This window comes from Pleurodeles waltl, chromosome 5 (genome assembly GCF_031143425.1).
Source record: "Pleurodeles waltl isolate 20211129_DDA chromosome 5, aPleWal1.hap1.20221129, whole genome shotgun sequence".
NCBI lineage: Eukaryota > Metazoa > Chordata > Amphibia > Caudata > Salamandridae > Pleurodeles > Pleurodeles waltl.
In genome coordinates, this window is record NC_090444.1 from 1,769,020,976 (window position 1) to 1,769,037,428 (window position 16,453).

The window sequence follows — 16,453 nt, forward strand, 5'->3', positions numbered from 1 at the left end:
ACCTTCGTGACCTATTAGGAGTTTCCAGCTAGGTCAGCGGATGGAAATCTCGGTTTCTGCCCGCTGGACTAGCGGGAAACAGGTTACAGCATTGTCTCCGGCTCGTAATCGAGCCAACGGCAATGCTGTAACTTGCAGGGTGCACCAGCATTCTCGCAATGTTTACTGTCTGCACAGCAGACAGTGAACATTGTGACCGTGCTGGGCAGGGGGGGGGCTCTGTACTTCCCATGCGAAATGCAATGGGCATGTAGGGGCCCCCCACCGTGGCCCCCTGCACCTGTTCTCCGCCAGCCTTTTCATGGCGGTGGAACTGCCATGAAAAAGCTGGTGGAGAACAAAGTTGTAATCCGCAGGGCAGCACTGCATGCGGTGCTGCCCTGGCGGATTACGATCTCCACCACCACCAGGCCATTGGTTTCATGGATCCTGGCGGTGCTGGTAGAACCCTGACGGTCTGACCGCCAAGGTCTTTCTGTGGCAGTCGGGCTGTCACAGCAGTGGCGGTCCTGACTGCGCAGCTGGTGGTCTGAAGACTGCCAGCCTTGTAATGAAGGCCTGAGTGTCGCCCTTCTTGAAGTTTAAATGCCATGACATACATTCCGGTAGTGATCTCTTTAAGAGCTGTCCCAATAAAGTTATTTGTATGGTTGTCTCCTACGTCTCTAGGATCACTTCCATTTCTATCTGATGGGCTTACCGTTATCACTACATTATGGATGTCAGATTGCTTGCTATTAGTTCTAGAGATGCACACAATGTATCCTTCAGATTTCCCCATTAGTCAATAAAACAATACCTTTGATGTTTGCTCTATTTGTGGACCAAGTGCAACCAGCTCTTCTTGCATTATTTCAACCATCGATGTAGCCTGCAGGAGCTTTGAAAGGCCGTTATGAAACCGATCCCTAAAGAAAAAGACTCAGAAAATAAATGTTACTATGAAACTAGATAAATACCTTGCATTCATTTATAGTCTTTACATTTATATTTAAGTAGATCTACGCCCCTTTTGCACAAAGACAAATCATATAATTTTCAACATGATTTCAGACATTTAAGTAGTGTAAATTACAAAAAACTGAATACCTATGGAGGAAATTATTTTTTCTTTGGATGATATAACCTTCTCTTGGGTAGTTTAAATGTAATGGTGCATCTCAAGGCATCAAAGGCAGATCATGCGACATGGACAACAATACAACTAGTTTGTACTTTGATTGTGAAGGCAAGAGTTTGAGCAGAGGATATCCAGTGCTGCATTCCTGGATTTGTTTGAATGGTCAAAAAATATAGACATCCTGAAAGAAATGGCCAAAGGCTAGGTAGTTGTAAAGGCTGGTCATGCACCAGGCCAAGAGTAAACAAAGGGGCTAGGAAAAGCCAAGCACATCAATTGACAAACAAGAAAAAAAGGGTGTTTGGTATACAAGGAAAGGGAAGATTTGACTAAAACAAGGTAGGTGGTACCTGAAAACTATAGATGAGTGAGCAGTGGGTAGTAGAGGAAGCAGACTAATTTACTCCATGTGATTTAGGGCCTGATTACGATCTTGCAGAATGGATACTCCATCACAAATGTGACGGATATCCCGCCGGCTGTATTCCACGTTCCATTATATCCAATGGAGCTTGTAAAACGGCAGGCAGGATATCCGTCACGTTTGTGATGGAGTATCCATTTCGCCAAGGTTGTAACTAGGCCATTAATGTGAGATACATAAAATCAAAAACATCTACAACTATCAACACACATGTATGCAGATATGGTTCTTGGGGATATTCGAGGGAGCGGGGTTTTCATTTCTTTATTTTTACACTGGGAAATGTGAATCACTAATTTAGCTTTTGCCTCCTTACCATTTCTCTTCCTTGTTTCTCTCACTCCCTACCTCATTGAGGGGTGGCAGGACTCCTCATAGAGGTTTCCTCCTCCTTTGCCCTTTTTACTTTTATATGGCTTAGTGCAAGGATGCCCTTGCCACATGCCCCCATTTACACATTTCAGCACAAAAAGCCTTTTTTGTGAACATTTATCTATTTGTGGTATTTAAAGAGCTCAGACCTATTCAGAAAGCAGCAGATCTTTTAACACACATTAGATGACAAGAAAGAACATGTTAGCAATTTAAGAATGACAAACTAGAGGATAACATAGAATATACTGAAAAATGATAACTATCGGGTGCTAGTCTGCAAAATTGTACTCTGCAATTATATACTCCACAAGTTCTACTCAGCAAACCTTTACTCCACAATTGCATGCACAAAAAGGGCATCTTAAGTTCTCTGTACTTTGCATCAAGGTACATTTTTCTTAACACCATTATTTATATATTTGTTTATTAAACTAGCAACCTTGGCCTTTTTTGTAGGTAAGAGGACGTAATGACAACTATTTGCAAAGTAGAATTTGTTGTTAAGAGAAAGCTAATGTGAACATTAGAATATCAGCATAGAATTTAAAGAGACTGCATTTGCTTTTAATTGAATTAGTTTCTACAAAACGATCAACACGTACTCCTTTTATTAAAAACTTAGGGGCGGATTACTAGTTTGGCGGTTTGACTGCAAGACCATCATTGCGGCGGTCTGCTGAAGGGAGCCAGGCCGCCGGTCTCCTGATCGCACTGTATGTATTCCCCACAGGGTTGGTGGGGGAAGGCACAGCTGCGGCATGCTTCTGCTACAAGAGTGAGCCTATGGCTGATGCCACCCACAATACCCTGCTGCAAGCACGTTGGGCACACTGTTCCCATGCACCACGTCATGCATGGCACACAGTGCGCCCACAGATGTAACAGGCATAGGGGGGCCCACATGTCTCATATGCTCATTCCCCCGTGGCCCTTGTTTTGGGCTATTTACCTGCCTTTCTGCCAACCTGTTCATGGCAGGGTCCCTGCAATGGTCAGCTTGACTGTCAGGGAGGTCGTAATGCCCACAGCGGACCCAATTCCAGCACCACAAACTCTGACCCTGTGGTCTACACTGCTGCTACCGCGGTGGTTCCAATGCTGGCAGCATCTCGTGGTGGTCTGACAACATTGCTCGCCAGTATGCAGTCCACAGACCACCAAACTCATAATGAGGACTTTAATTATCAGAAACCACAAATAAAGTAAAAACAACTAGCATCATTTTCAGGAATTTTAAAATTTTCTTTCCACAGCCAATAGAATGAAAATGCTGCAAACATCCAAAACACATCATTACATTTTTCCCCTTGTCAGGTAAATAACAAAATCCTACTTTCTACAACCTCCAGGTGATAAACCACACTCTCTACCAACAAAAATAAAAGGTTAAAAACACATTCTTAATTAATAACAAATTGTTAACTAAGTTGAGTAAATTAGAAATAAATAACCACATATATTTTTTCCAGCGTTAACGTTTCATTTTCTAAACAGTGGCAACTTAGAAACAATTTAAAAAAAAACATTTACTTTTTTGTTCACAGGTTTTGAGGAACAACAACCTCACATTTCAATTTTTGTAAATTTAAAAATACAACAAGTATTTATTTCTCTTACTTTTTAAGGTTTATTTCACATAAAAAAGAAAATACATATGTGCAATCAAAATGGGGAAACATGTTGTTAAAGTACAACAGGTATATTTATAATGAATACTGAATGTAGAACTGGACTGGTTATGTGTTAATTACCACTCCACCTCTCAATCACAGCTAATGATTGACTCGAACAACAAACATAACATAATTACTCTGCCTCTGCAACAGATTAAGGGCCTCTTTACGAGTGCGGAGGTCCAAGGACTGCCATACTTGTGGTGACAGCTGGACCGCCGCACTCTAGTCGGTCCCACTGCCCAATTATGACCCTGGCAGGTGGCCGCGTGCGCCAGAGGACTGCCATCCCCGCTGGGAACATGGTTCTTGACGGACTGACGGCGGTCTTGGTTGTGTTCAGCCAGGGAGGCGCTGAACTCAGCGCCACCTGGCTGATTCCAACCTTGTTCCCTGCCAGCCATTTCATTATGGTTTCCCTACCTTGAAAAGTCTGGCAGAGAACAAGTGGAGGGGGCCACAGGCGGACCCCTATACTGCCCATCCTTGGCATGGGAAGTGCAGGGCCACCCCTGCCCAGCATCATCAGAATGCACACTGTCCGCTTGGTAGGGTGCTGGCCGGGTCCCTCTGTGCTACTAGATGTAGGAAAGTAGCCTCTTTCTAACTTGGTTACCCCCACTTTGTGCCTGTTTGTCAGTGTGTTTAACTGTGTCTACTGGGATCCTGCTAATCAGGACCCCAGTAGTTATGCTCTCTCCCTTAAATTATGGTTGTTTCATACTGTTAAACTCAGTATTTCACCCACAATTGGCATACTGGTGCCCCTTATAAGTCCCTAATATATAAAGTACCTAAGTACCCAGGGCATTGGATTTCCAGGGGGTCCCTATGGGTTAGAGCATATATTTTGCCACCCATGGGGAGCCCATGCAAAGGCTTCTGCAGGACTGCCATTGCAGCCTGCCTGAAAAGGTGCATGCACCCTTTCCCTGCTATTTACACCACACCAGGTCAATTATAAGTCACTCCTATAGCAGGCCCTCCAGCCCTGAGGGCAGGGTCCAGAGTACCTATGTGTGAGGGCACCCCTGCACTAGCAGAGGTCTAGCAGAGGTGCCCCCAAGACCTCCATGACCATTTTCCCGGGCTTCGTGAGTGCGGGGGCGCCATTTTATGCATGTACAGGTCATGCCTATGTCCAGCTACATAATGGTAACTCCAAACACAGGCATGTTTGGTATCAAACATGTTGGAATCATACCCCAAGGCTTTTGCAAGCATTGGTTGTATGATTCTATGCACTCTGGGGGCTCCTTAAAGGACCCCCAGTATTGCCATTACAGCCTTCTGAGGTTTTCCAGGTGGCCCCAGCTGCTGCCACTTCTCAGACAGGTTTCTGTCCTCCTGTTGCTTGAGAAGCTCAAGCCCAGGAACAAAGGATTTCCTTTGGGAGAGTGGTGTTATCCCCTCTCCCTTTGGAAATAGGTGTTACAGGCTTGGGACGGGTAGCCTCCCAAGCCACTGGAAGTGCTTATAAGGGCACATTTGGTGCCCTCCTTGCATGATCCAGTCTACACCGGTTCAGGGACCCCCAGTCCCTGCTCTGGCGCAAAACTGGACAAAGGAAAGGGGAGTGACCACTCACCTGCCCATCACCACCCCATGGGTGGGGCTCAGAGCTCCTCCAGAGGGTCCCTGGGTTTTGCCATCAGGGATTCCAAGTTGGAAGGGAACTCTGGGAGCCTCTGAGTGGACAGTGCCAGCAGGTGACGTCAGAGCCCTCCCCTTATAGGTGCTTACCTGTTTAGATGACCAATCCCCCTTTCAAGGCTATTTAAGGTCTCTCCTTTGGGTGGTTCTTTAGATTCAGATTGCAAGACTCCAGCAGGAATCCTCTGCATCCTCTACTTCACCTTCTCACCGTAGAATCTGCATCTGGACCCCCCAGGAACCCTACAAACTGCAACAAAGAAGCAAAGATAACTTCTGCAACATTGTATCTTTAGCTCCTCCCAGCAACTGCAACTGTTTCCTAGTTGTGCGCCCTCAGTGGACAGCATGCCTTCAGCCAGCACCAGAAGAGCGGAGGAATCTCCCTTGGGGTGAAGGAGTCACTCCCCTGTTTCAGCAGGCACCTACTGCAAAGACGACCAGCTTTGTGGATCCCCTCTCCTGACGAGCTGCGTGGATCCTGCATCACGCATGGTGCTGGGCTGGAGAGAGCAGGCACAGGCTCCTAGTCTGCCTGGGAGCACCCTGGCTGGGCGATCATAGCCAATCTTAACGCTGCTCTGAGCAGCCTCTGTATTGGCCACAGGGCAGGCTGGGAGCTTGTGCCTGCTGAGGAGAAGTAGGAGTGGCGGCAAGTTTTTATTTTTTTCCCAAATGAGTTTTTGTTCCCTCCCCACTGCGCGCCACCCCTTCAAAGCGCAGTGAGCCATGACTGCTCCCCTAGACGTGATTTGATTGGCATATACCTGCTTTTCATATTTAATGTACTTATACGTCCCTTGTAAAGTGGTATACCATATACCCACGGCCTGTAAATGACATGCTACTAGGTGGCTAATTGGTTTGGGATTTTTCTTGTGTTTTCACTTTATAACTGTTGGTGTGGTGCCTAAATACTTTATCCATTGCCTCTAAGTTAAGCCTGACCGTTTTTTGTGCCAAGATACCCAGGGTTAAGCACAGGGGAATTTAGTGACTTTTTGTGGTTCACCCTGCAAGGGATTGTGGCTATTGCCTGACCAGGGCTCACACCCCAATTAACAAACAACCCAATTTTGCACACCTGTTTTGATCTTATTCCTGTTTTTAGAAAACCTTTGAGTTGGAGTTGATCCTTTAAGTATTAAGGTACGCTATTGTGGATTGTTTTGTGTGTTATGCATGTGATTTTAAAGTGGACCTTTGCTTCCAGGAGAAGCCAGTGAAGATCATTAAGGATGGGAACAATGTGGGAATGATATGTTCTGACTTTTTGGTGTCTGTAATGGGCTTGGCAGCACCATGGAGTACAGCTCTTAAAAGAGCACTAGAAGTTTTAGAAAGGCATGCAACTTCTAGCAGGAGAACAATTGCCTGGACTATGTCTTTCACAAGCTTGAGAGAGAGATTTATGGTTTTGGTGACTAGAGTAGATGTAATTGGTAAAATGGTAATTTAGAGTTAGATTATGGTCGATGATGCAGCTGAGAGACTTCAAGAGTGCAACCAAAGAAGAGAAAATGCAAAGTGGCAATGAGTTGAGCCATTTCTCTACCGGAGATAAAGAATCATTGAATGGAGAATGCATTAAGTTTGGGTCCAACTAATTTTCTACAGTTATGCTTTGGACCCAGAAACAGAAAGGTTAAGTCAAGTATCACTGACGTATTGACATAGCTAAATGGAAGTGTCTTAGAATACGAAGGTAAGAGGTTCAATACATAAGGTATGGTGGGTAGGGTGAGAGGGTGGAAACTTGAGTAACTCTTAATGTTAATGGGTTTTTATTTCATTTAAAAAAAAAACTCAAATGATATTATGGTTTTAGATATCATAACTAAGATTTTTGTCTGGTCATGTAGAACAGAGACACTTATTGAAAAAGAGTGTTTAAAATCGACGAAGATCAGGGATAAGTGTTCAACGAAGGTCAGAACAGTCTCTGCGCTCACTACGAAGTGGGGTCAATAAAACATGGATTTGATTCATCTCCCAAAAAGTAATCCTTTCTGTATATAGTTCAGTACATTAAGCAGTGATCTATTTTAGTAAAGGAAATATTTAGTGATTTTTGGTGTATTATCTTAATTGTGTTAAAAAAACGCACCTCGTAATTATAAATTCATGACATGGTAAATCTTCAGTACCCCCAACTTCCACGGCCAAAACTATGAGTTCTGTTAAAAATAACTAACTGTGAATTTGGGAGCATAGAAATATGTTTACATTGGTCATAAATGTGCTCTTACTTCGTAATTAAAGGAATAGGCTTAGAAACCTGTGACTGTCATGGATTTCCAAGCAAGGGCCTTGTTTTCATAAAGCTCTTGGGTGAACAATCTGCTGAGTTGGGGTATGAGTGCCATGAATGCACCTTCTTTTTATATTCTATTTTTTCCATGAGGAAAATGCTTTTCGCTCTGTAGAACAACCAATACATTAAAGGGGGGTAGAAGCACCCTGGACTAGATTCACAAAGATTGTGACCTACTCTTGCAGTACTCCTGGTTTACTCGTGTGCCAGGAGTAAGTAAAGTACTCATGATTAACTCCCAGAATTCAGGGCTAGATCAGGAGTACTGCAAGAGTAAGTGACACATACTAACGTCACAAGTACTAATAGAAAAATGTTTGAATATAGGATCCACCTACTTTTGTTTGTGCTTATCCAAGGATGGGAAACACCACAGAATTCCTCAAACTGTGAAACAAGACTTCTCTTTTGGAAAACTTGTCTGCCTACAGACGTATAAACAGTAACTTGGATCTGATGTTCTACACTGCTGTACTGCAGATAAGCAGGTGATGGTTACCTGTCAGTCAATGTTTTTGTTTTCTTGGCCTGTAGAATATTTGTGAATGTCTTGATAAAACCCAGATAGTTACTGGGTGTGATGTAGTTGTATCTCCTGGTTTCTTCTAAATATTGAGCAGATTTTGCAGACACGCCTTTGTGAATTTCCACACACACTTGTGCAATCCTCTCTTTTACGTCCTGAAAAAAACAATGTTCAGAAGGATTTTGTAACAAAGGTATGAACAAGAAGGAACATACTGTTAATGCTCTATAAAAGTCCAAGAAGGGACAAGCAGAATTAATTCAGTAACTTTAAATGCACAAATTAACTTTTCAAATGCAAACCCACACAAAAGACATTATCACAAGCTAAACAGACACAGCACATAAATGCAGGTAAAGTATTCACAAGTTCATGTTTTCTACTTCACCATTGGACGTGCAAGTTACAGTATAGCTGTACACAAAAGCATACTCTTGTCATTGGCAATTATGACCATGATCCTGTTGAATGTTATTGACAACATGAGTGTCTGGAAAAAAATCATATATCTGATCAAATACCAAAGAGGCTAACAGGCACCCAAATGTGCTCACATTGTGGGAAACATTAGCACCACCAATGTTAGTATGGGAATGTCCCATACAAGGCTCAGCGGAGCATGCACCCCTTGCCCATAGCAAGTTTCTGTTGATTTTTCAGTTCTGTGCATACAAGAAGCAAGTGTGTATGCGCTGTGAATCTGTGGCATGGATGGAGGCCCACAGCTAGGTTCTGTGCTCAGGAGGTGTACTCAAAGTTCACCCCTCTTTTGTTTAAATTGACTACTGTCTTCCTGTTAGGTTGCGAAATATTGGTTATGATGGTAGCTGATGATTATAAGTGCAGGAACAAACCTTTTTCCTGATACATGAAGAGGAATAATGGCCCAATGGCCTTTCTTGTTAACAAGGGTTTTGCCAGTCCCTTACACTCTGGTACTCTGCTCCATACCTGTGATGCAGTGTTTGTTTTTTGACTGTGTGGCTGGGTGAGGTTTTGTGTATAGACTGTCTGTATCTGAAGTAATACAGGGATCCATTTGCTTCTACTGTGTAAGTGTGGTTCACAAAAAGGAAGATGGAAAGTGATTGCCTGAAAGGGTTGTGACTTGTAGGTAGACCCTTGCACATTTCTCAGGGCCCTCTGAGGTGGACCAGGCACCAGTGAAAGGAAGGAAAGAGACAGACACCCCTTTTGAAATGTAATGACAGTCTCTACCTCCTTCCTGCTCCATTCTTTCTCACAGATGTAGACAGACAGTCTTTGTGAATCAGCCAGGTGAGGAAAGCCAAGCTTCCTTTGTTTCATTGTCTTACATTCCCTTGTCAGGGAACACCCAGCTCCACCCTCTTGCCTACCAAATCCAAAGAACAAAGTTAGTGGCTGAGTAGCTAGTGTGAACTAAAACCCAAAACCTCTGAAATCAGATGTTACCCACTCAGAGAGGGGATCTGAGTTCCATATTTTGTCTGCTAACCAAACACTGCTGAAATACTGATGCCGTCCTCAGATCAGTGTTCCAGATTATTCATATGGATTCAATCAATCAATTACGAAGATTTGTAGAGCAGGAACTTGTCACACCGGGGAGTCTCCAGACGCTGGGGGGAGTCTTTGAACCTTGGCCAGCTGGTGATGGAGGTTGAAAAGCCATAGCTTGAGTTGTCTTCTGAAGTCTTCCAGAGAAGGGGAGGTGCGCAGGTGGAGGGGGAGGTCGTTACAGGACTTAACGGCGAGGTGGGTGAAGGAGTGGCCACCGAGGTGCTCCCGACAGATGCGGGGGATGTAGGCCAGAGCGAGGTTGGCTGAGCAGAGCTCTCTGGTGGGTCAGTGGAATGTGGTATGTTTGTTGATATAGGCAGGTCCAACATCGTGGAGGGCCTTGTCGGCATGCGTGAGGAGCCTGAAGTGGCACCTTTGCTGGATGGGGAGCCAGTGGAGGACCCTGAGGTTGGGAGAGATGCTGGTTCTTCTGGGGAGGTCGAGTATGATGGAATAGTATTGGTAAACTGAGGAAGATTTCTGACTTCCATGGCTGATGTCTTTGGCAGGTAGACTCCAGCTAGGGTTAGGAACAGACATGAAAATCCACAAACAATCCATCTAGAAGTGCTTGGGAGGAGGCGTGAGGGAGGCATCAGGGAAGGTGCTACCACTGAGGAAAGAGAGGGTTTAGAGTTGCTTTTCTAAGTATCTTGTTGAGTTGCCTAGAAAAGTGACCCATATCCTAGCTGCCTGAAGTAGAGAAGGAACTGTGCATAAAGCACCGAACATGATGTCAAGGACAGGGTGTCCTGCGCAGAGCTAAGTGACTTAACTACAGTCACAACCTGATACTCCATTGCCTGTTTTTTTTGTAAACAAAGTTTATTGCAATTTCGATCAACCAATGATTAGGTAAACATAGTATAAGAGAATATACAGTGATCTACATAGACTCTGAGATCAAGAGCTTTTTCAATCTACACATCTCTGCACTAATAGCAATCTGATGTTGCAACAACTACCCTACCCCCCATCCCTCAACCTCCCCAACAGTGCCCCACCCCCCAGTGATGGTACTGGTAGCTTATCTGGACAGTTGTATTGTATGTAGGTGTGCTATGAAGGAGTCAACCCTCCGCTCACAGTGTGAGAGTGTTTACCCCGTCTAGTCCAACCGTAGGATCCTGCCCCGGGGTCATCTGTACTGGCACCAATGGATTGGGACTATTGGTAACTTCTCAAAACATCCAAACATCATTCAATCAGGGGACTGGACCTAATCGGCATTCCTCCTTAAAGGAGTCTAATATCGCGTCCCAACCTTGCGCCACCTCCAGGGGCCGCCAACCCCTTCTGGCCTCGCTATGTAAAACAGCACTCTCACACCCAGCCCACCTAGTTAATTCTCTGGTCCATTGGGACAGTCTCGGCCCAACTGGATTCTTCCAGGACATCGCTATTTCCCTCTTGGCCAGTACGTAGGCCAAGTCCCGGAACCTGTTGGTTATTTTGTACTTAGCCGTGCGTGGAAACCAGCCAAGCAGACAATGCCCTATTGTGCAAGGGACTTCTCTTCCTATCGCTCCAGCCACCAGACGGCTCACCTCCGCCCAATACACCTCCGCCGTAGGGCAGCTCCAGAACATATGCCTAAATTCTGCCTTCTCTAGTCCGCACCTCGGGCAATTTACTCCTTCCACTTCAAAGTACCTGCTGATCCGCTCAGGGGTGAGATATGCCCTATGAAGTACATAAAAATTAATCAGCTTAAATCTGGCATTGCGAGTCATTTTGGGGAAGCCCCCCAGAATACGCTCCCAGTCCACATCGGATATAGTTGTGCCCAGGTCTACTTCCCATGACGATTTGAGTTGAGTCAAAGGTATGTTCCTATCCGCTTGAACCCTGCTGTAGAGATTAGAAACTGCCTTAAAGGTGCCAGAAGAAGTCGCCAAATATGTACAGGTTGTTTGTGTAGTGAGCTCTCCTGTCCGTGTCAGCCAGTGTTTCCTGATACTAGCCACTACTGAGCCATACAATAAGAAGTGTCCTCCCTGTAGACCGAATTGTGTCCGAAGGACTTCAAACGGCATCAGTGTCCCCTCCTTAAATAGTGCTCCTACCGTCTGTATCCCGGACTCCACCCAGGACTGGAGTCCTCCCCAGTCACCCCGATGGGGCAAAGCTCTTAGGGACAAGAGGGGTAGGTCAGGGGAGTAAGGGGCCTTTACTTTAAGTTTACGCAAAAAGCTCCTCCAACAGCGCGCAAGGACTTTAAATTCAAGGGAATCATGCGCCCCAGTACCCGGACACCCCAACAACAGTTCATATAATCTAGTCTCTGGGGGAGTAAATGCCTTTACCCCCAACCCTGTTGCTGCTCTGTTGGCTATCCATTGCGCCAACCACTGGAATTGCGCTGCCAAGTAGTAAGCCTCAAAGTCCGGGACTGCTAGGCCTCCGTCTGTGGACCGCCTCTGAAGTTTGGCCAGAGCCACTCGCTTCCGTCCACCCCCCCAGATAAAGGCTATGACCATGGATTCTAGTTCTGCAAATATGGCCTTAGGAATCCATACTGGCAGGACCGTGAAGTGATATAGAAGGCGAGGCAACACCACCATTTTAAGGATGGCTACCCTCCCCGCTACAGATAGAGGTAAGGTTTGCCAGAAAGCCATGTTGGAACGGAGGGAACGCAATGAGCCTCCAATATTGCCGTCTATTATATCCTTTGGGTCATGGAAAATCTTGACCCCCAAGTATGAGAGGCATCTTGGAACCCACTGGACATTTCCCAACTCTAATGGTGGGGCTACAGTAGCGTTCAAAGGAAACAGGCCGGTCTTGCCCCAATTCACCCGAAGACCAGAAAGCTCACCAAACTGCGAAAGTAACTGCTGGGTCCGGGAAAGGTCTCTGTGTACATCGTCTAAGAAGATCAACAGATCATCCGCATACAACGCTATTTGATGTCTCTTGCCCCCTGCCACTATGCCGGGACCCCCCCCACCACCGCGCGCTGCGGCCGCTAATGGCTCCATAGCCAGTGCAAATAGCAGCGGCGATAGGGGACACCCCTGTCTGGTACCCCGCTCAACGACATAAGGTCTGGATATTATCCGTCCTGTCCGTACCCTAGCAGTGGGCTCAGTATACAACAATCTGACCCAGGCAATGTATTCAGGTCCGAAACGAAGGCGGGACATCACTGTATAAAGGAAGGCCCACTCCAAGCTATCAAAGGCCTTTTCTATATCGACTGCGAGCACTCCAGGGGCTGGGCTAGACGATTTTCGATCGTTCATGACCGCTATAAATCTGCGTATGTTATCCGCTGTGTTGCGCCCCGGGATGAACCCTGCCTGGTCAGTATGTATTAGTGTTGCCATGTGGGGGAGAAGCCTAGAGGCCAGAACCTTGCTGAGGATCTTGTAATCCAGGTTCAGCATGGATAAAGGTCTGTATGCCCCAGCTTCCGCAGGATTTTTCCCAGGTTTAAGCAAGGGCACTATTACCGCCTCCCTCGCTGTTGCCGGTAAAATTCCTCGGTTTCTGGCGGATTGATATAGAATCTCAAGCCTAGGAGCTAACAAATCTATATACGTGGCATAGAATTCGATAGGGAGACCATCTGTCCCCGGAGTCTTTCCCCTCGATAGTTCTCTAATGGCCCTCCGAATCTCTGGTTGTGTAATGGCTCCCTCAAGTTGTGTCGCAACATCTGGTGGTAGTGTCTGCAACTGCAGACTAGATACATAACTATCGGTGGAGTTACCGACAGGACGAAGAGTGCTTTTATATAATCGTTCGTAAAAGGACATGAGGTGAGAGTTAATTTGCTCCTGCCCGTGAAGGGGATTTCCACCCTCCGATATCATTTCCAGGATAGGGGATGTCTTATGCGTTTGCGATATTACCCAAGCTAACATCCGACCCGCTTTGTCTCTCTCCCCGTGTGCTCGTGTAATATAGTTTTGGTAGTCAAAGCATCGAAGACGCTCCACACAGTCAGCGACCGTTGCTCTAAGCTCTAAGATAGTAGGTTGAAGGAGCGGACTTTCAGGCCTTTTTTTCTCCATCTCTCGCAGCTCACTCTCCGCTTGTTCAGTGTCCCTAAGTAGAGTCCTTCGGACCCCTACCGCTCCCGCAATACAGCGCCCACGCACCACCACTTTAAAAGCGTCCCATTCAATCAAGGGGTTATTGGTCGAAGCCTCGTTATCTACAAAGTAGTGGGTAATATGTTGTCTTAGCTCCTCCCGAAAGGGTGCGTCTTCTAGGGACTCAGTCTTCAGCCGCCAGGTGGGGATGCGAGAGGGGGGCGAACCCCAGCGTGACTCTAGTAATAGAGGGTTATGATCAGAGATTGTGCGGGTCAGGTATTCAACATTATGCACCTGAGGGAAAATGTCTGGGGAGCAGAAAAACACATCCAAGCGGACATGGAGCTCATGCCGGGGGGAGAAGAAGGAATAGTCTCTGGTCTCTGGGTGTACTCGTCTCCAGACATCCACCAGCCCCCAACTCACCTGCCAGGAGGAGAATAGCCCTGCTACTCTCATCAGAGGGGAATCATGTAACGGAGGGTGGGAGCGATCCCTGGAGGGATCGGCCACACAATTAAAGTCGCCCCCCATCACTAGGGGGAACTGCAAATAGGTGGCTAGGAGGCCCGATAAGCGTGTAAAGAACTCACCCTGGTCCCAGTTCGGGGCATAGACATTGATCAACGCTAGATCTCTTCCCTCCAATCGACCCCGGATTGCTACAAAACGTCCCTCTGGGTCTATGAGCGTGTCTAATAACTGGAATGATCCATATCAAGGCACCCCTGGCGAATGCGGAATAAGAGGTATAGTATGCCTGGCCCCTCCACCTTTTCTGTAGTGCTAGCCCTTCAGCCTGGGTTAAATGTGTTTCTTGGAGCAACGCAATCTGAATCCCCCTCCGCTGTAAATGTGAGAATACCTTATATCTCTTAGACATTGTGTGCATGCCCCGTACATTCCATGAGAGAAATTTATAAGTGCCTAACGACGCCATAACTGTGTTTCAATCCCCATCTGTGACATACCCCATGCAGGGCTAGCATATACCACGAAGATCCCTACTCTCACATTATATAACATCAGCAGACCAGTGTTAAACATCCACCACTCATCACTCCCCCTAAACAAGCCCCAACAATTAACATCCCAACTCCCCTTCCCCGGGACAAAAGTTTGAACTACTCTCATCCAAACTTCGCGAAATGTCAACTAGATTATCGAAAGTGGGGTAACTCCTAGATCACAAAAGGAGTGGGCCATCGCCCTAATCCCCACTACCGGATTGCAAGATATAGTAGTACTTGTGGACCCCGGTCTCATCCATCTGGCGGGTACGACCGCCATAGTGACAGCTAGTACGCCCTCCTCACCGGCCACCACGGTGCCTGCCAGGGGAGGCTCTCATTACCAGGACAACTGGCTCAAGTGTAGTTCGATGGGAGGACTCTCATATGATACAGTCAGAAGTGCCCGGTGTTATGGCCGGGCCCGATCTGTCGGATACTTGGGAAGTCTCGGATTCATGGTCCGAATCAGATGGTTCACAGTCCGCAGCAGTCTGTACTTGGGATCCGCGATCAGAGCCGCTCAATGAAGCTGCTGCCTCCATGGCTTTTCGTCTCTCAGTTTGCATCTCCACTGGTGAGGGACTATTTACTATACGGGCCGTGTTGCGTTTAGCCCCTCTCCTCCGTCCATGCTCAGGGCCCTGTGCCGGAGGACCATTCCCCTCATGTGGAAGCAGATCAATCCATTGCCATACCTCCTCCGCCGTAGTGAAAAACTGTGTACTGTCTTTGGTCACTACCCTAAGCTTCGCCGGGAACAGCATGCCATATTGTAGACCCAATTGACGCAGTTTCTGTTTTGCAGCTCTGAAGGTGGCCCGTTGTTTCTGTACTTCCCGGGAGAAGTCTGGGAAGATACGAACCGTGTGATTGTCCATTGTGCGGTCCCCTTTGGCCCTGCTTTGATGCAACAGGTAATCCCTATCCCGGTAATGAAGAAGCCTGGCTATTATAGGTCGCGGGGGGGCTCCCGGAGGGGGAGGACGCGACGGAACTCTATGTGCCCTCTCGATCGCAAAAAAAGGAGAAAGTCCGTCGCCCGCTAAGTCCTCTCGGAGCCACCGCTCGAGGAACTCCGCCAGGCCAGTTTGTGGAACACTTTCAGGCATACCAATCACCCGTATGTTATTGCGACGCGATCTATTTTCCGCGTCTTCGGCCCTTAATTCCAGGGCCTTGATCCTGGTCTCCAGCTGCTGTGTAGACTTAGTGGCATCTTTGACCTCTGGAAGGAGCTCTTTAAGTTGTCTGTCGGCGGTGGACACCTTTTCGGCCAGGCGGCGGTGATCATCTCGCAGTACTGTGAGATCTGTGGCCAAAGCGTCGATTTTCCCCTCCAGTGCTACACGGGAAGCCGTTATAGCTTTTAGGACATCTTGAAGTGTGGGGTCGTCACGGCCCTCTCCTGAAGCGTCATTCCTGGGTTCAGGCGGGACTGCCTGTGCCTCAGCTGAGGACCCACCTTTTTGTTCTATGTCCCTCCGGCGACCGACTTTACCCATTTTCTGGGGTATGGCTCCAACTCCGTCTGATCGGTGGGATCTGGACCCCTACTCTCCCACCACCGCGCTGTATACTACACTGCCAAAGGGATCGCCGAACTTTTTATTAGAGACTTGCTGTTTCTGGCGCTCGGTACACGTGTAAGAGGATTATCGCCTTCCAGTGCCAGCCGCACTCCGCACTCTAGGCCGCTAAGAACCCCTGAGGTACACCACACGCCAGGTAGATAGGACACTCTCTCTCCTCCCAGTTAGGGTGTGGACC

General features: G+C 47.0%; 1 protein-coding gene across 1 annotated transcript in view; it reads right to left on the minus strand.

Moving 5' to 3' along the window:
• Positions 1 to 16,453, minus strand: part of DNAH14 (dynein axonemal heavy chain 14) — a 923,784-nt gene that overhangs the window by 230,705 nt on the left and 676,626 nt on the right. The window contains exons 58-59 of the mRNA XM_069236199.1: positions 8,059 to 8,240; positions 800 to 908 (exon numbers count right to left, since the gene is read on the minus strand). Coding sequence (XP_069092300.1) covers positions 800 to 908; positions 8,059 to 8,240 — 291 coding nt within the window. The remainder of the gene's footprint in view (positions 1 to 799; positions 909 to 8,058; positions 8,241 to 16,453) is intronic.